At 38.2% G+C, this 23,217-nt stretch overlaps 1 protein-coding gene across 1 annotated transcript in view; it reads right to left on the reverse strand.

Moving 5' to 3' along the window:
- Nucleotides 1-4,639: 4,639 nt before the first annotated feature.
- Nucleotides 4,640-23,217, reverse strand: part of crmp1 (collapsin response mediator protein 1) — a 34,536-nt gene continuing 15,958 nt past the window's right edge. Inside the window, exons 10-14 of the mRNA XM_061976991.1 lie at nucleotides 20,060-20,201; nucleotides 17,965-18,135; nucleotides 12,369-12,548; nucleotides 9,505-9,667; nucleotides 4,640-5,212 (exon numbers count right to left, since the gene is read on the reverse strand). Coding sequence (XP_061832975.1) covers nucleotides 5,121-5,212; nucleotides 9,505-9,667; nucleotides 12,369-12,548; nucleotides 17,965-18,135; nucleotides 20,060-20,201 — 748 coding nt within the window. The 3' untranslated portion in view covers nucleotides 4,640-5,120. The remainder of the gene's footprint in view (nucleotides 5,213-9,504; nucleotides 9,668-12,368; nucleotides 12,549-17,964; nucleotides 18,136-20,059; nucleotides 20,202-23,217) is intronic.

A 23,217-nucleotide genomic window follows, 5' to 3' on the forward strand; every position in this document is an offset into this window, starting at 1 on the left:
GGTTACAATTAAGGCAAAACATAGCAGACGGGCCAATCAGAGGCAAGATAAGGGGGGGTCATGTAGATATATGATCTACAATAAACTTCCAGGGAGCAGGGAAGCGAGGAAACAGTAGACCACTCGATGATGTAAACATAGCAGCATTCACTGGTGATCACGTTGTCGCTGTAAATAGTTTGTCTGCGTTTAATAACAATATCGCCAATACTTGGTTAATATTCAAGTCACGACATGTAAATGGAGTATTGTTGGCGCTTTTTGGATGGTTATTTATTGGGTGGAATAGAGGACCTCCCATTGGCTTTTCTGTAAACCGACTTTTATTTAAAAGTTAGAATGCGTTAAAAAAATGTATTCCATAATGATCGTGAATGATAGGCAAAATTCCACAAAAAAAAGTGCAGTTCCCTTTTTAATATCTCTTTTGTGAGACAAACAGTTTGTGCCTTTTGGCCAGATTATTGTCATTTTTTAAAAACAGTAATTTATCCTGTGCTGAAAAGTCTCCATTAGATTATATATATTGTGCTTATTTATCACTATTATTGTTTCACTGTCTTTTATTTAATTTGTTTCATGTGTTTTTTTCCCTTATTTTGTATATATATGATTAGATGTTGCTCGGTATTAATGAAATTCTGAAAGGACGCACTAAATTCGCTATCAACTCTCTGCGCATCTACTCAGCGCAGACGTGATCTCACTTACAAAGTATCGCGACATGCTAATTTAGCCGCTACCAAAACAACTAGCTCGTCACCGCTGATTTCATTTCAACATTTGAAAACACGGACTTCACAGTAAATAAACGCACGTTTCCGTTTATCAATGCTGTGCTCATTCGTGTCGATAATTTTTTAACGTTTAGGGGACGCGCTGGAGTGAAATAAATAAAACATTAATCCTACACTATCGGTACCGGAAGACACAATATCAACCCAGCTTACGTCACATCCTGGACTGGCATTTTTTTTTAATGATGGAGCCTTCTGACGTCATGTTCTGCGATATTTGAATGTTTAATTTTTAATTTTTGTACTGTTTTTGAAAATGAATTTTACCTTTACAATCTCATTATACTATTGGCTAAGTTTTATATTCACAAATGTAAGTTTCTCTATACCCGACCTGTTTTTTGTGCCTTTAAAAAAAGAATTAGAACACTACGTTAAAACACTTTCTACCTCTAACAACCAAAAAGCTGTGAAAACGATGATGCTGTGTTCCAAATTTAAATTATCTACTGAACTTGTATGAGCCTATGGCTTTGCACTTTGTTATATATATATATATATGTATGTGTGGGAAAAAAAATCACAAGACTATTTCATCTCTACAGGCCTGTTTCATGAGGGGGGGTTTCCCTCAATCATCAGGAGATTTTAATGGGAGCATTCACATACCATGGTTTATATAGGGCACAGAGTGGGTGGGTACAGGCTGGTGTAGGGGCGTGGTGATTGACTCATGTGTTACCTAGGAGGTGTTTCCGTCTGTGGCGGCATGCTGTTACAATTTCGCTGCGCTTGTTGAGGGATGACAGGTCTGGACGGTAAATAATAAACAGTTTCTCTTTCAAGCATAGGTTGCATCTTTTATTACCACTATTGTAAGGTGTGCTGGATGCAAGAATTTGCCATGTTATTGAATATTCAACATTATTGTCTTTGAGGTCCCAAATGTGTTTGCTGAGTTCTGTGGTATTCCGCAGGTTTTGGTTCCTGAAAGAAGCCTTGTGATTGTTCCATCTGGTTTTGAATTCTCCCTCGGTTAATCCTACATATGTGTCGGATGTGTTAATGTCCTTGCGTATTACCTTAGATTGGTAGACAACTGATGTTTGTAAGCACCCCCGTTGAGAGGGCAATCAGGTTTCTTTCGACGGTTACAGCCTTTGTTGGTTTTGGAGTCGCTCTGTCCGGGGGCCGACGACTCATTTGCAATTGTTTTGTTGTGGTTTGAGATGATTTGTCGTATATTGTTCATACAGCTGTAGCTCAATTTAATGTTGTTCTTGTTGAATACTTTTCTTAGGGTGTTGTCTTTGGGAAAGTGTTTGTCAATCAGATTGAGGAATTTGTGTCCAATGTTAGTTGAGACGTTTTTGCTGTATGGGGGGTTGTACCAGATGATGTCGTTTCGTTTTCTGTTCTTTTTTGGCTGGTTTCCTGGCGTGGGTTCATAGGTGAGGGTGAAATTGTATCCGCTTTCATCAAGGGCTTTTTGGTACGGGGGGGTTGCTTGGTCAAATTCAGCTTTGCTAGATGACAGCATCGATAGCCTTTTATTAATTCCGGTAGGTATTCTTTTCGTGGTGGTGGGTGGATGGTTGCTGTCATGGTGCACGTATTGGAGTGTTCTGTTGGGTTTCGTGAATGGTTGGTAGCTGTTATTTCTCAGGTTGAAAGTGACGTCAAGGAAGTTGACGGTTTGCTTGTTGGCTTCAATCATGATCCGTAGGTCGTTCTCTTTGAAAATTTGGCATATGCGCTTCTTGGTATTCTCGCTGCTCCTTGGCGAGGCGCGACACACTGCCAGTCCGTCATCACGGTAAATACCAAGGTTCAGATTGAGGCTAGCGAGCTGGGAGAGGAGGAAACTCCCAACGAGTTCACACGTTTCTGCTCCGTCAAAACTTCCCATAGTGACGTCAAATGTTGCATTGTTCTTTTTTGCCATGGTGTATTGTTGTGGATGAGAATGGAGTTTTTTGCGTGGATGATGATGTTTCTTTCGTTGCCTGTGATTGAGTCGTAGTCTGAGGCGAAGTCTAGTGCTTGAGTCAGTAGGTCTTGCGTGATGGAAGGGTAAAATTCTTCGATATCAAAGGAGATAAAGTTGTGCTGTTGTTTGTCTTGGATGTTGTTGAACCATTTGATTACTGCTGCTGTATTTCTCCATTGGTTGAGTGGTGTTTTGTCCTTGATTTTTGTGTTGACTCTGTCCAGGATTATTTTGCTGATTTTTCCTATTTCAGATTTAGTTGGGTTTATTAGTCGGCATGTTGGGTTATTTGCGAAGTTGGGTTTGTGGTCCTTCAATGTGATGAAGGCTTCCTTGTTGGCTGTGGCGTCCACCCTGTCCTCAATGTCCAGTTCAGCCGCGATATATATATATATATATATATACATATATATACATATATATACATATATATATATATATATATATATATATATATATATATATATATATATATATATATATATATATATATATATATCCATCCATCCATCTTCTTCCGCTTATCCGAGGTCGGGTCGCGGGGGCAGCAGCCTAAGCAGGGAAACCCAGACTTCCCTCTCCCCAGCCACTTCGTCCAGCTCCTCCCGGGGGATCCCGAGGCGTTCCCAGGCCAGCCGGGAGACATAGTCTTCCCAGCGTGTCCTGGGTCTTCCCCGTGGCCTCCTACCGGTCGGACGTGCCCTAAACACCTCCCTAGGGAGGCGCTCGGGTGGCATCCTGACCAGATGCCCGAACCACCTCATCTGGCTCCTCTCCATGTGGAGGAGCAGCGGCTTTACTTTGAGCTCCCCCCGGATGACAGAGCTTCTCACCCTATCTCTAAGGGAGAGCCCCGCCACCCGGCGGAGGAAACTCATTTCAGCCGCTTGTACCCGTGATCTTGTCCTTTCGGTCATAACCCAAAGCTCATGACCATAGGTGAGGATGGGAACGTAGACCGACCGGTAAATTGAGAGCTTTGCCTTCCGGCTCAGCTCCTTCTTCACCACAACGGATCGATACGGCGTCCGCATTACTGCATTACATATATATATATATTTTTTCAATATATATATATGTATGTATGTATGTATATATATATATGCATATATATATGTATGTATATATATATATATATATATGCATATATATGTGTATGTATGTATATATATATATATATATGCATATATATGTGTATGTATGTATGTATATATATATATATATATATATATACATAAATACATACATACATATATGTATATATATATATATATACACATAAATACATACATACATATATGTATATATATATGTATATATATATATATATATGCATATATATATGTATGTATGTATATATATATGCATATATATGTGTATGTATGTATATATATATATGCATATATATGTGTATGTATGTATGTATATATGTATATATATGTAGATATATATATATATATATATATATACATACATACATGTGTATATATATATATATATATATATATGTATATATATATATATATATATATATATATATATATATATATATATATATATATATATATATATATATATATATATATATATACATACATATATATATATATATATATATATATATATATATATATATATATATATGCATGCTTTGGAGCATTCACACAATAAATAATAATATTAAACAACATGATAAAGTACACAATTCAAAAAGACTAAAAAGGGCTAACTAAATCACTTTAAATGTTTCCAATAACAATATAAATTTAAGGGCTTTTGTACTTTTAATCATTTCCCAATATTTAATTGATCATTTCAAACCATTAAGCCAATCAGAAAAAGTAGGTTTTACTTCCAGAAATGGACATTGATGGTCACTACTTTATTAGCCGCATGCAGAACACGCCAACACTTGTTTGTCAACAGTCTTTATTGATCATTCCTGGCTCAGACAATAGCAACAGAAGTGGGCTAAAAATACACAAACACAACAACAACGACGACACAAAAACAAGGACTTTGTTTTGAAGGAAAAAAAGAAGATTCTGAGTAAAAACACAAACATGAGTGTTTGGTGCAGAGCTATAATAAGATTATTACAATTATTGCAACGACGAATGTTTGCATGTCACAGTCGAGTGAAGCAGGTTTCTGATTGTGATCTTTTTTTGTGCTGGTTATGTCATTGTGCGCGTTACAATAAAGTAGTGTCACATCCAACAGGCACATCATGCAATGGAGGTTTGGGGGCCTGATTGTGCTTTTATTTTGAAATAAGTGACGTATGAAAAGGGGGGGTCATCATACGAAATGTGAGTTTCTTTGATTGTAAGTCACACTGACTGAATATGTGCAGATCCGTGATGGTGTCCTGGCGGGGGGGGGGGAGACGGTCAACCGAGGCTGGTGATGTTGGAGCGGCCACCGGGGGGCGCTACAATACGATGGCCTGACCTGCGGGGGATGTAGTCGTCGATCTGAGCCCCTGAGAGGTCAAAGACACAATGAGAGATGTTAATGTTGGATTTGTTATTATTGTGATGATCAATTGTTGCACCATCATGTTGATCATATTTAGTTATTCCATGTTTTATTTTGGGGGCACAACAACTTAAAATGACAAATAAGGTTTTTCAAATTGGGTAATTAACTGAAAACACCAACACTAGAGATGTCCAATAATGACTTTTTTGCCGATATTGTCCAACTCTTAATTAATAATTCCGATATCAACCGATACCAATATATACAGTCGTGGAATTAACACATTATTTTTGCCAGTTTTTTTATCCGTCAGAGACGGATAAAAAAAAATCCCAAACCATGTCGTTAGTCAGTCACCAAGCGAGCTGGCTTGTTAGCCGTGGCTACAGCACCGGCAACAACACACTCTTGTTGTTGTTATGTTCCACTCACCTCGGTTTGATGAGGTCAAGCGTCGCAGCGTTTTAAAAAGTCATACATTTTACTTTTTGAAACCGATACCGATCATTTCCGATATTACATTTTAAAGCATTTATTGGCCGATTATATCGGCAGTCCCATATTATCGGACATCTCTACCCAAAAGCAGTGAAGTTGTCACGTTGTGTAAATGGTAAATAAAAACAGAATACAATGATTTGCAAATCCTTTTCAACTAATATTCAATTGAATAGACTAATGTTAATGTTCGAACTGAGAAACTTGTTGTTTTTTTATAGCAAATAATCATTAACCTAAAATTTAATGGCAGCAATACATTGCAAATAAGTATATCATATATAAACTATCAGACTGCGTGGTCGGTAGTAGTGGGTTTCAGTAGGCCTTTAATGCACTGACTGCTTTGTATAGGTCATATTTATGCTGCTAATAGTTATTTTAGCACTTTATTGCATATTGTGATTCTGACATGTTTATTGATTTATATTGTACAATATTGAGGAAAGAACGAGAACATATTCTGGATACTTTATAATGCAATTAGTGTTATTTAATGAAGATATTTGATTTGTGTACACATGGATTTATAAGGATGGTCCTGGCTCTTACACAGGCCAGGCTTCTCTTTATGATGGCGAGCTAAGGAAAAGAAGCATCTAGTCCAAGGATCGTTCTTGGAAGATTCCAGCCAGGAACACCACCACCTGTTCTGTCTGGGCGGGTAGGAGGCTCTCGAGCCGACCCTTTACATTTTTCATCTTTAAAGGGGAACATTATCACAATTTCAGAGGGTTAGTGCATCTGCCTCACAATACGAAGGTCCTGAGTAGTCTTGGGTTCAATCCCGGGCTCGGGATCTTTCTATGTGGAGTTTGCATGTCCTCCCCGTGACTGCGTGGGTTCCCTCCGGGTACTCCGGCTTCCTCCCACTTCCAAAGACATGCACCTGGGGATAAGTTGATTGGCAACACTAAATTGGCCCTAGTGTGTGGATGTGAGTGTGAATGTTGTCTGTCTATCTGTGTTGGCCCTGCGATGAGGTGGCGACTTGTCCAGGGTGTACCCCGCCTTCCGCCCGATTGTAGCTGAGATAGGCTCCAGCGCCCCCCGCGACCCCAAAGGGAATAAGCGGTAGAAAATGGATGGATGGATGGAAACCATTAAAAATCAGTTCCCAGTGGCTTATTTTATTTTTCGAAGTTTTTTTCAAAATTTTACTCATCACGCAATATCCCTAAAAAAAGCTTCAAAGTGCCTGATTTTAACCATCGTTATATACACCCGTCCATTTTCCTGTGACGTCACACAGTGAAGCCAACACAAACAAACATGGCGGAAAGAACAGCAAGCGACATTAGCTCGGATTCAGACTCGGATTTCAGCGGCTTAAGCGATTCAACAGATTACGCATGTATTGAAACGGATGGTTGTAGTGTGGAGGCAGGTAGCGAAAACGAAATTGAAGAAGAAACTGAAGCTATTGAGCCATATCGGTTTGAACCGTATGCAAGCGAAACCAACGAAAACGACACGACAGGCAGCGACACGGGAGAAAGCGAGGACGAATTCGGCGATCGCCTTCTAACCAACGATTGGTATGTGTTTGTTTGGCATTAAAGGGGAACATTATCACCAGACCTATGTAAGCGTCAATATATACCTTGATGTTGCAGAAAAAAGACCATATATTTTTTTAACCGATTTCCGAACTCTAAATGGGTGAATTTTGGCGAATTAAACGCCTTTCTAATATTCGCTCTCGGAGTGACGTGACGTCACATCGGGAAGCAATCCGCCATTTTCTCAAACACCGAGTCAAATCAGCTCTGTTATTATCCATTTTTTCGACTGTTTTCCGTACCTTGGAGACATCATGCCTCGTCGGTGTGTTGTCGGAGGGTGTAACAACACGAACAGGGACGGATTCAAGTTGCACCAGTGGCCCAAAGATGCGAAAGTGGCAAGAAATTGGACGTTTGTTCCGCACACTTTACCGACGAAAGCTATGCTACGACAGAGATGGCAAGAATGTGTGGATATCCTGCGACACTCAAAGCAGATGCATTTCCAACGATAAAGTCAAAGAAATCTGCCGCCAGACCCCCATTGAATCTGCCGGAGTGTGTGAGCAATTCAGGGACAAAGGACCTCGGTAGCACGGCAAGCAATGGCGGAAGTTTGTTCCCGCAGACGAGCGAGCTAAACCCCCTGGATGTCTTGGCTCACACCGTCCCTTAAACTGGACAGATCAGCTTTCAGGAAAAGAGCGCGGATGAGGGTATGTCTACAGAATATATTAATTGATGAAAACTGGGCTGTCTGCACTCTCAAAGTGCATGTTGTTGCCAAATGTATTTCATATGCTGTAAACCTAGTTCATAGTTGTTAGTTTCCTTTAATGCCAAACAAACACATACCAATCGTTGGTTAGAAGGCGATCGCCGAATTCGTCCTCGCTTTCTCCCGTGTCGCTGGCTGTCGTGTCGTTTTCGTCGGTTTCGCTTGCATACGGTTCAAACCGATATGGCTCAATAGCTTCAGTTTCTTCTTCAATTTCGTTTTCGCTACCTGCCTCCACACTACAACCATCCGTTTCAATACATGCGTAATCTGTTGAATCGCTTAAGCCGCTGAAATCCGAGTCTGAATCCGAGCTAATGTCGCTATAGCTTGCTGTTCTATGCGCCATGTTTGTTTGTGTTGGCTTCACTATGTGACGTCACAGGAAAATGGACGGGTGTATATAACGATGGTTAAAATCAGGCACTTTGAAGCTTTTTTTTAGGGATATTGCGTGATGGGTAAAATTTTGAAAAAAACTTCGAAAAATATAATAAGCCACTGGGAACTGATTTTTAATGGTTTTAACCCTTCTGAAATTGTGATAATGTTCCCCTTTAAAGGAAACTAACAACTATGAACTAGGTTTACAGCATATGAAATACATTTGGCAACAACATGCACTTTGAGAGTGCAGACAGCCTAGTTTTCATCAATTAATATATTCTGTAGACATACCCTCATCCGCACTCTTTTCCTGGGGGTCTGGCGGCAGATTTCTTTGACTTTATCGTTGGAAATGCATCTGCTTTGAGTGTCGCAGGATATCCACACATTCTTGCCATCTCTGTCGTAGCATAGCTTTCGTCGGTAAAGTGTGCGGAACAAACGTCCAATTTCTTGCCACTTTCGCATCTTTGGGCCACTGGTGCAACTTGAATCAGTCCCTGTTCGTGTTGTTACACCCTCCGACAACACACCGACGAGGCATGATGTCTCCAAGGTACGGAAAACAGTCAAAAAAACACGTAAAACTGCAATTTAAGCTCTGCCTTCCCTCTCCGAGTCGAAACCCTAGTCTGTGTTCCTAGCCCATAACACCCCATATATATCTATATATTGCATTGATTTGTAGCACGTATAGGTTACATATCCTTTACACACTGATGTCTGACATCACATGGACAAAGATAAAACCTTCTGGAGGAAAGTTCTGTGGTCAGATGAACCAAAAAATGGAGCTGTTTGGCGACAATGCCCAGCAATATGTTTGGAGGAGAAAAGCCCAGGAACACCATGCCTACCGTCAAGCATGGTGGTGGTAGTGTAATGCTCTGGGCCTGTTTTGCTGCCAATGGAACTGGTGCTTTACAGAGAGTAAATGGGACAATGAAAAAGGAGGATGACATAATGTTCCACTATATAATGTATATATTGGAACATTGGTCAACACTCCACTGCCATTTGGCGACTAAAGGGGATAGTACACCCCCAAATTCGTCACGCTTCATGTGTCGGGTAAACCGCGACGAATGAATCCTCTCCCGACTGTATCCCTATGACCTTGTGTACCTGATAGGCTGAAGTTGGACTGGTGAAGGTTGCGAATGGGCGGTGGTTGCTGCGAGGTGGGGGATGTCTTGGCGGAGGGTGAGGGCGTGACATATTTGGGGGTTAGGATGACATCACACACAGCCCCGTCATACAGCCCACGTGTGACCCCTTTGACCTTCATCTGGAACACAGACAAGCCCAACAAACTCCTCTTACTCAAAAACACATCCAGAGTCACTACATGGAGATCTACATTTATGCTACACGTGTTCCACTATGTAGAGGAACATATCTACATTTATAATACATGTGTTCCACTATGTAGTAGATCTACATTTATGCTACATGTGTTCCACTATGTAGAGGAACACATATACATGTATGCTGCATGTGTTCCACTATGTAGAGGAACATATCTACATTTATGCTGCATGTGTTCCACTATGTAGAGGAACATATCTACATTTATCCTGCATATGTTCCACTATGTAGAGGAACATATCTACATTTATGCTACATGTGTTCCACTATATAGTGGATCTACATTTATGCTACATGTGTTCCACTATGTAGAGGAACATATCTACATTTATGCTACATGTGTTCCACTATATAGTGGATCTACATTTATGCTACATGTGTTCCACTATGTAGTAGATCTACATTTATGCTACATGTGTTCCACTATGTAGTAGATCTACATTTATGCTACATGTGTTCCACTATGTAGGGGAACATATCTACATGTATGCTACATGTGTTCCACTATGTAGTAGATCTACATTTATGCCACATGTGTTCCACTATGTAGTAGATCTACATTTATGCTACATGTGTTCCACTATGTAGAGGAACATATCTACATTTATGCTGCATATGTTCCACTATGTAGAGGAACATATCTACATTTATGCTACATGTGTTCCACTATGTAGTAGATCTACATTTATGCTACATGTGTTCCATTCTGTAGAGAAACATATCTACATTTATGCTACGTGTGTTCCACTATGTAGTAGATCTACATTTATGCTACATATGTTCCACTATGTTGAGGAACATACATACATTTATGCTACATGTTTCCCACTATGTAGTAGATCTACATTCATGCCACATGTGTTCCACTATGTAAAATAACATGTTGCAGATCTACATTCATGCTACATGTGTTCCACTATGTAGACAAACTGTAGATGTACCTTTATGCTATATGTGTTCCACTATGTAGAGGAACATATTGCAGATCTACATTTATGCTACATGTGTTCCACTATGTAAAGGAACATATTGCAGATCTACATTTATGCTACATGTGTTCCACTATGTAGTAGATCTACATTTATGCTACATGTGATCCACTATGTAGTAGATCTACATTTATGCTACATGTGTTCCACTATGTAGGGGAACATATCTACATGTATGCTACATGTGTTCCACTATGTAGTAGATCTACATTTATGCCACATGTGTTCCACTATGTAGTAGATCTACATTTATGCTACATGTGTTCCACTATGTAGAAGAACACATATACATTAATGCTGCAAGTGTTCCACTATGTAGAGGAACATATCTACATTTATGCTGCATATGTTCCACTATGTAGAGGAACATATCTACATTTATGCTACATGTGTTCCACTATGTAGTAGATCTACATTTATGCTACATGTGTTCCACTATGTAGTAGATCTACATGTATGCTACATGTGTTCCATTCTGTAGAGAAACATATCTACATTTATGCTACATGTGTTCCACTATGTAGTAGATCTACAATTATGCTACATGTGTTCCACTATGTAGAGGAACATATATACATTTATGCTACATGTGTTCCACTATGTAGTAGATCTACATGTATGCTACATGTGTTCCACTATGTAGAGGAACATAGATACATTTATGCTACATGTTTCCCACTATGTAGTAGATCTACATTCATGCCACATGTGTTCCACTATGTAAAAGAACATGTTGCAGATCTACATTCATGCTACATGTGTTCCACTATGTAGACAAACTGTAGATGTACCTTTATGCTACATGTGTTCCACTATGTAGAGGAACATATTGCAGATCTACATTCATGCTACATGTGTTCCACTATGTAAAGGAACATATTGCAGATCTACATTCATGCTACATGTGTTCCACTACGTAGACAAACTGTAGATGTACCTTTATGCTACATGTGTTCCACTATGTAGAGGAACATATTTCAGATCTACATTTATGCTACATGTGTTCCACTATGTAAAGGAACATATTGCAGATCTACATTCATGCTACATGTGTTCCACTATGTAGACAAACTGTAGATGTACATTTATGCTACATGTGTTCCACTTTGTAGAGGAACATATTGCAGATCTACATTTATGCTACATGTGTTCCACTATGTAAAGGAACATATTGCAGATCTACATTCATGCTACATGTGTTCCACTATGTAGACAAATTGTAGATGTACCTTTATGCTACATGTGTTCCACTATGTAGAGGAACATATTGCAGATCTACATTTATGCTACATGTGTTCCACTATGTAAAGGAACATATTGTGTTACATGTGTTCCACTATGTAAAGGAACATATTGCAGATCGTCATTCATGCTACATGTGTTCCACTATGTAGACAAACTGTAGAACTACATTTATGCTACATGTGTTCCACTATGTAGAGGAACATATCGCAGATCTACATTTATGCTACATGTGTTCCACTATGTAGAGGAACATATCGCAGATCTACATTTATGCTACATGTGTTCCACTATGTCGAGGAACATATTGCAGATGTACATTTATGCTACATGTGTTCCACTATGTAGAGGAACATACTACATTTATGCTATACCCTCTCTGTACGGCACCTGATTCCTGAACTTCAGTCGCTGGTAGGCAAAGTCCGGGAAGGCTTGACGAGGGATGAATCTGCCGGTTCCTGGTTGGACTCGCAGCTTCCCGTCCTCAAACACCACCCGACCCTGACTCAGCACCACAGTCGGGGCCCCGCGGCATTCCAGACCCTCAAAGATGTTGTGTTCTGCAGCCTGGCGGGAGAGTACCAGTTCACCACGTGGAATAACCACCGAGCGCAATTGGGGCCCTCAGCGGTATTTTATTAGGAGGCCCCCCGTTATCATTTTTTAAACATATTGTTCAATAATTAATTGTTTTAGTGAAAAATAATATGTTTAACATTTATAAAAACGTGTGTTTGCAAACATCCCAGACCCATGACTCTAAGTAGAAAAGTCGATTTATATTGATGACGGGTGGAAATCCCCTGAAGAGCAGGGAAACCTGCGAAACAGGCTTGTAGGGATGAAATAGCCTCTGTTTTTACAGGCCAAAAGTTTGGACAAACTTCTCCTCATTCAATGTGTTTTCTTTATTTTCATGAATATATATATATATATATATATATATATATATATATATATATATATATATATATATATATATATATATATATATATATATATATATATATATATATATATATATATATATAGTATATATATATATATGTATATGTGTGTGTGTATATATGTATATGTACATACATACATACATACATATATATATATATATATATATATATATTGTGTATATATATATATTTGTATATATATATGTATATGTGTGTGTGTATATATGTATATGTATATATATACATATATGTGTGTATATATGTGTGTATATATATATGTATGTATGTATACATATATATGTATATATTTGTACATAAATGTATGTATATATGTATATATATATGTATATATGCATATGTATGTATATATTTATATGTATGTATCTATGTTTATATATGTATATATATTTATGCATATATGTATATATATGTATATATATTTGTATATATATGTATATGTGTATATATATGTATATATGTATATATGTGTATATATGCATATATATATGCATGTATATACTGTATATATATATATATATATACATGTATATACTGTATATGTATGTATATATACTGTATATGTATGTATATACTGTATATATGTGTATGTATATATGTATGTATATATGTATATATATATATAAATATATTATTATTTTTTAAATTTATATATATATATATATATATATTTATATACATACAGTATATATATATATATATATATATATATATATATATATATATATATATATATATATATACTGTGCATGTGTGTGTGTGTGAGCATCAAAGGGAATAATGCATGCAGCAGTGGAGAAGATGGGGGAAGAAGATGGTGTGAGGCTGGGGGCATAAAGACAGAGGGTGACTGTTAAAGCGGGGGGAGGTGTAGAGAATGCAGAGCAGGATGAGTAAGGGCTAAAGGGGTGTGTGTGTGTGTGTGTGTGGGGGGGGGGGTTAGAACCTAAAAGTGTCAGCAGTCTGGTTTAAAGGACCTTTTACATACAAAATAGATGACACATGTTCTGATAACTGCACAGAGATGTATTGACTTAATTTGCAGTTGAAATAGAAGAAGTTAAAATGTTCAAATCGCCACAAGAGACAAAACACATTTAAAATGCTGAAGGTATGTTTTAAAAAAATTTTTTTATTTTTTAAATACATTCATTTGGATTGTTGAGCCTTTTGCAAGTTTAAGAATAACTATACACACTTACTGTAAAAACCCAAAAGGGACCCGCTCAATAAAGTGTCATACTGTAAATCAGCAATAAATCACTATGTTTTTTTTACTTTCATGCTTTAAATCTTCAGATCTATCGAATGATTTAAAAATTTGGGTTTTGTTTTTTAATTATTTTTAATGGTTTCTATGATTCATGTGCTTTTGTCAAGAATTTTTTTTATTTTTTAATGGGAATAAGCTAAATATACTATATTTCTAAAAATAAGTTTCAGATTAGAATATTTGAGGTTGGACAATTATGAATATTTGTTGACAATATTGATTTGGTTACAGTATATATATATATATATATATATATATATATATATATATATATATATATATATATATATATGTATGTATGTATGTATGTATGTATGTATGTATGTATGTATGTATGTATGTATGTATGTATGTATGTATGTATGTATGTATGTATGTATGTATGTATGTATATATATATATATGTATGTTTATTTATTTATATATATATATATATATATATATATATATATATATATATATATATATATATATATATAGACATACATACATATATACATAGAGAAGATGTATATATATATCTCATAGCAGTCTGTCGGGCGCGACAATGACTGTTTCATTTCGGTCGGATCATAGAGAAGATGTATATATATATACATACATATATATACATACATACATACATATATACATACACACATACATACATACATACATATATACATAGAGAAGGTATATATACCGTATTTTCCGCACCATAAGGCGCCCTGGGTTATAAGCCGCGCCTTCAATGAACGGCATATTTCAAAACTTTGTCCACCTATAAGCCGCCCCGTGTTGTAAGCCGCATCTAACTGCGCTAAAGGAATGTCAAAAAAACAGTCAGATAGGTCAGTCAAACTTTAATAATATATTGAAACCAGCGTGATGTGGGCGCGCATGGAATCGTATATCAACATGGACAGAGCTGCGTGAAAAAAGCCACCCGGCCTCTTCGCGTAAACTTAAACTTACCTTAACCACTCGCTCATCTTTTCTTCATCCATCCCTTCGAGTTAGCTTTTATGATGACGCCGGCTGGAAAGGTCTCTTTTGGCAAGGTCTTCCTTTTGAATATCACCATGGGTGGAAGTTTCTGGCCATTAGCATGGCAAGCTAGAACCACAGTGAAGGATGACTTCTCATTCCCTGTGGTGCGAATATTCACCGTACGTGCTCCCGTTGTATCCACAGTGCGGTTCACAGGAATATCAGTTGCTGTAAAATAGTAATCCGTGTGCGGGTGGAGAGATTGCGTCTTTTCATGAACCGGATCTCTGTCGCTTAGTAGGAGCCATTTTGTGGTCTTTACAGATGTAAACACACAAAGGAAATGAAACGTACGGTAATATCCGCGCGCTTTTTCTTCTTCTACGCGGGCGGGTGGTTGCTTACAGTAGAAGAAGAAGCGCTTCCTGTTCTATGGGGGCGGGTGCTTACCTTGGCGGTTGCTTGCGTAGAAGAAGAAGCGCTTCCTGTTCTACCGGGAAAAAAGATGGCGGCTGTTTACCGAAGTTGCGAGACCGAAACTTTATGAAAATGAATCTTAATATTAATCCATATATAAAGCGCACCGGGTTGTAAGGCGCACTGTCAGCTTTTGAGAAAATTTGTGGTTTTTAGGTGCGCCTTATAGTGCGGAAAATACAGTATACATACATACATACATACATACATATATATATATATATATATATATATATATATATATATATATATATATACGGTATATATATATATATATATATATATATATATATATATACATATATATATATATATACAAACCCCGTTTCCATATGAGTTGGGAAATTGTGTTAGATGTAAATATAAAAGACATGCACCTGGGGATAAGTTGATTGGCAACACTAAATTGGCCCTAGTGTGTGGATGTGAGTGTGAATGTTGTCTGTCTATCTGTGTTGGCCCTGCGATGAGGTGGCGACTTGTCCAGGGTGTACCCCGCCTTCCGCCCGATTGTAGCTGAGATAGGCTCCAGCGCCCCCCGCGACCCCAAAGGGAATAAGTGGTAGAAAATGGATGGATGGATGGAAATATAAATGGAATACAATGATTTGCAAATCCTTTTCAACCCATATTCAGTTGAATATGCTACAAAGACAACATATTTGATGTTCAAACTCATAAACTTTATATTTTTTTTGCAAATAATAATTAACTTAGAATTTCATGGCTGCAACACGTGCCAAAGTAGTTGGGAAAGGGCATGTTCACCACTGTGTTACATGGCCTTTCCTTTTAACAACACTCAGTAAACGTTTGGGAACTGAGGAGACACATTTTTGAAGCTTCTCAAGTGGAATTCTTTCCCATTCTTGCTTGATGTACAGCTTAAGTTGTTCAACAGTCCGGGGGTCTCCGTTGTGCTATTTTAGGCTTCATAATGCGCCACACATTTTCAATGGGGGACCCGTCTGGACTACAGGCAGGCCAGTCTAGTACCCGCACTCTTTTACTATGAAGCCACGTTGATGTAACATGTGGCTTGGCATTGTCTTACTGAAATAAGCAGGGGCGTCCATGGTAACGTTGCTTGGATGGCAACATATGTTGCTCCAAAACCTGTATGTACCTTTCAGCATTAATGGCGCCTTCACAGATGTGTAAGTTACCCATGTCTTGGGCACTAATACACCCCCATACCATCACAGATGCTGGCTTTTACACTTTGCGCCTTGAACAATCCGGATGGTTCTCTTCCTCTTTGGGCCGGAGGACACAACGTCCACAGTTTCCAAAAACAATTTGAAATGTAGACTCGTCAGACCACAGAACACTTTTCCACTTTGTATCAGTCCATCTTAGATGAGCTCAGGCCCAGCAAAGCCGACGGCGTTTCTGGGTGTTGTTGATAAACTGTTTTCGCCTTGCATAGGAGAGTTTTAACTTGCACTTACAGATGTAGCGACCAACTGTAGTTACTGACAGTGGGTTTCTGAAGTGTTCCTGAGCCCATGTGGTGATATCCTTTACACACTGATGTCGCTTGTTGATGCAGTACAGACTGAGGGATGGAAGGTCACGGGCTTAGCTGCTTACGTGCAGGGATTTCTCCAGATTCTCTGAATCCTTTGATGATATTACGGACCGTAGATGGTAAAATCCCTAAATTCCTTGCAATAGCTGGTTGAGAAAGGTTGTTCTTAAACTGTTCAACAATTTGCTCACACATTTGTTGACAAAGTGGTGACCCTCGCCCCATCCTTGTTTGTGAATGACTGAGCATTTCATGGAATCTACTTTTATACCCAATCATGGCACCCACCTGTTCCCAATTAGCCTGCACACCTGTGGGATGTTCCAAATAAGTGTTTGATGAGCATTCCTCAACTTTATCAGTATTTATTGCCACCTTTCCCAACTTCTTTGTCACGTGTTGCTGGCATCAAATTCTAAAGTTAATGATTATTTGCAGCAAAAAAAAAAGTTTATGAGTTTGAACATCAAATATGTTGTCTTTGTAGCATATCCAACTGAATGTGGGTTGAAAAGGATTTGCAAATCATTGTATTCCGTTTATATTTACATCTAACACAATTTCCCAACTCATATGGAAACGGGGTTTGTGTGTGTGTGTATATATATATATATATATATATATATATATATATATATATATATATATATATATATATATATATATATATATATATATATACAATTGTATTTATGTATTTATTTTACACTTCTCATGTCTCTACTTCTTCTACTTTTGCATGAATGGTTCATCAGTGGTTCTTACCGACTGCTGGAGTTTGGAGGTGATGGTTCTGGTGCAGTCAGGGTCCCAGATGACAAGGTCCGCGTCAGATCCCACCGCTATCCGACCCTTACGTGGGTACAGGTTGAAGATTTTGGCAGCGTTGGTGGAGGTGACGGCCACAAACTGGTTCTCATCCATCTTCCCCATGGCCTGTGGGGATGACGGGTGGAGGTGAGGTGGAGCAAATCATCTTTAGATTCTATTATGTCCTATAATACATAATCACATCTGAAACTATTTTCTACCAAGGAAATAATGAACATAAAAACGCAAGCTTTTACTGAGGATTATACTGTAGATCTACATTTATGCTACATGTGTTCCACTATGTAGAAGAACTTATTGTAGATCTACATTTATGCTACATGTGTTCCACTATGTAGAGGAACATATTGTAGATGCTACTTTTACGCTACAGGTGTTCCACTATGTAGAGAAACTTATTGTAGATCTACATTTATGTTACATGTGTTGCATTATGTAGAGGATGTACATTTATGCGAAACATGTTTCACTATGTAGAGGAACATACTGTAGATCTACATTTGTGCTGCATGTGTTCCACTATGTAGAGGAACATATTGTAGATCTATATTAATGCTAAATTTGTTCCACTATGTAGACAAACTGGAGATGTACATTCATATTACATGTGTTCCAATATATAGACAACTGCAGATTAAATGTGTGCTACATGTGTTCCACTATGTAGACAAACATACTGTCGATCTACATGTATGTTGTATGTGTTCCACATTGTAAAGGAACATATTGTAGATCTATATTCATGCTACATGTGTTCCACTATGTAGACATACTGTCGAACTACATTTATGCTACATGTGTTCCACTATGTAGAGAAACACACTGTAGGTCTAAATTCATGCTACATGTGTTCCACTGTAGAACTACATTTATGCTATACATGTTCCACTATGTAGAGTAACACACTGTAGATCTCCATGTATGCTATACCTGTTCCTCTATGTAGACAAACTGTAGATGTACATTCATACTACATGTGTTCCACTATGTAGACAAGCATACTGTCGATTTACATTTATGCTATAGGTGTTCCACTATGTAGAGGAACACACTGTAGATTTACATGTATGCTATATGTGTTCCACTATGTAAAGGAACATATTGTAGATCTACATGTATGCTACATGTGTTCCACTATGTAGACAAACTGTAGAACTACATTTATGCTACATGTGTTCCATTATGTAGAGGAACATATTGTCGATCTACATTTATGCTACATGTGTTCCACTATGTAGACAAACTCCAGAACTACATTTATGCTACATGTGTTACACAATGTAAAGGAACATATTGTAGATATACATTTATGCTATACCTGTTCCACTATTTAGATGAACATATTGTAAATCTACATTTATGCTACATGTGTTCCACTATGTAAAGGAACATATTGTAGGTCTACATTGATGCTACATGGGTTCCACGATAGGAATATACTGTGGACATACATTTATGCTACATGTGTTCCACTATGTAAAGGAACGTATTGTAGATCTACATTCATGCTACATGTGTTCCACTATGTAGAGGAACATACTGTAGATCTACATTTATGCTATTTATGTTCCACTATGTAGAGGGACATATTGTAGATCTACATTTATACTACATGTGTTCCACTATGTAGAGGAACATATTGTAGGTCTACATTTAAGCTATTTATGTTCCACTATGTAGAGGAACATCCTGTAGATCTACATGTATGCTATTTATGTTCTACTATGTAGAGGAACATATTGCAAATCTACATTTATGCTATTTATGTTCCACTATGTAGAGGAACATACTGTAGATCTACATGTATGCTATTTATGTTCCACTATGTAGAGGAACATATTGCAAATCTACATTTATGCTACATGTGTTCCACTATGTAGAGGAACATATTGCAAATCTATATTTATGCTACATGTGTTCCACTATGTAGAGGAACATATTGTAGATCTACATTTATGCTGCAGGTGTTCCACTATGTAGACGAGCATTCTACAGTACACACTCACACACACATTTAGTTTGTGCTTACCACCGATTTGTCCCAAACAAAAGTCATCCTCTCCTCCACTCCATTGGTGCCCTCAGGGATCAAAGTGAAGTCCTCCTTCCCGATGGCCTTCTGAGAGGTGCTGAATGTGCAGTGAGCGCTGCCCACCACCTGTAGGTCCCCACTGTGGGTGGCAACAACTCCTCTTAGAAGACTTCTACAAACTGTTGACTTCTGGAAGGATCTGACATACACTTACAATATTAAGACTAGAACCTGTCCTACCTACCTGTGTCACCCATGTCCTACCTACCTGTATCACCCATGTCCTACCTACCTGTGTCACCCATGTCCTACCTACCTGTATCACCCATGTCCTACCTACCTGTGTCACCCATGTCCTACCTACCTGTGTCACCCATGTCCTACCTACCTGTGTCACCCATGTCCTACCTACCTGTATCACCCATGTCCTACCTACCTGTATCACCCATGTCCTACTTACCTGTATTACCCATGTCCTCCATATCTGTGTCACCCATGTCCTACCTACCTGTATCACCCATGTCCTACCTACCTGTGTCACGCATGTCCTACCTACCTGTGTCACCCATGTCCTACCTACCTGTGTCACCCATGTCCTACCTACCTGTATCACCCACCTGTGTCACCCATGTCCTACCTACATGTGTCACCCATGTCCTACCTACCTGTGTCACCCATGTGCTACCTACATGTGTCACCTATGTCCTACCTACCTGTGTCACCCATGTCCTACCTACCTGTGTCACCCATGTCCTACCTACCTGTGTCACCCATGTCCTACCTACCTGTGTCACCTATGTTGTCTACCGTAAGGCTTTGGAAGGAATATTGACTTTTTGTGTAAAAAATCTAAAAATACACTGTGTAGGTCTGTGGGCTGTCTGTAAAAGTCCAAATAGAGGACCAGAGGAGGAGAGAGGCACTTGGTCGCCAAGGCAACAGTTGATGAAAGAGTCAAGTTCCTGTTCTATTTATAGAAACGAGTGAACTAAAAATGCCTGGTAAGAAGTGCTGTGCATTCTAGCTGGAGCGTGTGTTAATAAATAAATATTAGGATAAAAACGCAGCATATTAATACGATTAACTTTTTTTTGTTGGCAAGCACCACATTTTAAATCCAATCTGAAATTGAACGGAATATCTGAGGAATAACGAGGATGAAAAACCTAATTTTGTCACAACGTGGCGAGGGAGTTCTTGTCTTGGTTTTTGTCTTGTGAATTTCACGTTTTAGTTTGAAAAACTCGCCCTTCCTTTTTTGTGTCGTCAGTCTGACGTCATCCTGTCAGGTTCAAACACTGATGACATCTATTAAACGAGACGAGAAGCAAGGAATTAAACAGAGACGGAATTAAATTTGGCTCAATTTGAGGAGAAACGTCTGGGCTGTACTCTTGCACAGTCTTCCAGCACGCTCTGTCTTTTTATTTGGACTTTCCCTGTTTACATAACAACAGCTGTTTCTAAAGGAATGGGGGGGGGGGGGGGGGGGGGGGCATTGTTTTCGGTCACATTAACACAAAAGAAAAAGATGCCTCGGGGTTGGACTGGTCCTGGATCAAGCTTGGGCAGGTCTTGGATCAAAATTAAATAACCCCTCCCGTCTCCTCCCATTCTACACAGCGGAATTTTCCAAGCCTTTGGCTTGGTGCAACAAAGACAGCCTCTTGTCTGTTCACTGGGAACTCAGAAAACGGAAAGTTTTTTGTTAATTTACATCAAACCTTTCTGACACATCCCTGATCCCTGATCGTTTCCACCTGTTCCCCGTCGCCCCCATGTGTCTTATAGTCCGCGTCTCCCTTTGTTCCGTGGCAGAATGTCTCGTTGTCTCGTGCATCTCCAGCATCATGCCCAAGCCTTGTCTCGTCTCGCTTTTGATCCTGAATTCCCTTGTTGGTATTTTGAGTTCTCTTCGGCAGAGGGATTTTTTGGTAATATCGTTTTACAATCCAAGTGGTGAGTTTCAGTTATTCTTACAGTTCCTTCTTTTTCTCAATTTTTTGAGTGACATTTTTGTTAACCATTTTTCTAGATCAGAAACAGGGAAGACGTTTTAAAGCCATTGTTTCTCCCTTCTTTTGGAGAGAAGAATAAGTGATTATTACATTTAAACAGAAGTGTAGATAGAACATATTAAAAGAGAAAGTAAGCAGATATTAACAGTAAATGAACAAGTGGATTATTAATACATTTTCTACCACTTGTCCTTAATAATTTAGACAAAATAATAGGTGTATAAATGACACAATATGTTACTGCATAGACTAATTAGGAGTCTTTGTTTGTTTACTTACTACTAAAAGACAAGTGGTCTAGTATGTTCACTATTTTATTTAAGGACTAAATTACAATAATAAACATATGTTTCATGTACCCTAAATTTCTTTGTTAAAATAAAGCCAATAATGAATTTTTTTAGTGGTTCCCTTTATTTAGAAAAGTACCGAAAACTCCCAAAATAATTTTTAGTACCGGTAACAAAATATTGTTATCGTTACAACACTACTTACTTGTAACGATTCTTAATCAATTAAAAAAATAAAATAAATAAAAATAAATCGATTTATTTTTTTAATTTATTTATTTATTTTTTATATTTTTTATTTGTCCTCTTCTGACACTTAGACAAATCATAGAGTTGATGTAGATGATCTACAGTATATCTAATGACTTTACTAAATGTTTGGGTAGGATTTTATTCAATAAAACCAGTTTTCTTTTAAGTAATATAGAAATTTATCAGAGCTGTTTTTTTATTTATGTCAGGCTTGTCCCTGACAGTTTGACTGTGTTTTAGTTTTCCCTCTGCGTTTGTCTTAGTTTTCTGTCAGCGCTTTTATTTTGTCTTCATTTCCCGATTGTCTCCCTGAGTGCTGCTTCCCCTCAGCTGTGGCTGATTGGCACCTGGCCACACCTGGTGTCAATCAGCCAGCTGCTATTTAAACCTGCCTTCCCCTCCAGTCAGTGCTGGATTATTGTCATTGTCGTTGTAGCTCTGTCTACTTTTGTTCACTCTGCTCATGTCATAGTTCCTTCGTGTCACAGTAAGTGTTTTTGTTTCTTGTCGACAGTTAGCCTTTGTGTTATTTTAGTTCATAGCCAAGTTTGTTCTCCGCCTTGTGCGCGCCTTTTGTTTGTTTTTTTGCTATAGT

The sequence above is a fragment of the Nerophis lumbriciformis genome, linkage group LG16, assembly GCF_033978685.3.
Source record: "Nerophis lumbriciformis linkage group LG16, RoL_Nlum_v2.1, whole genome shotgun sequence".
Taxonomy (NCBI): domain Eukaryota; kingdom Metazoa; phylum Chordata; class Actinopteri; order Syngnathiformes; family Syngnathidae; genus Nerophis; species Nerophis lumbriciformis.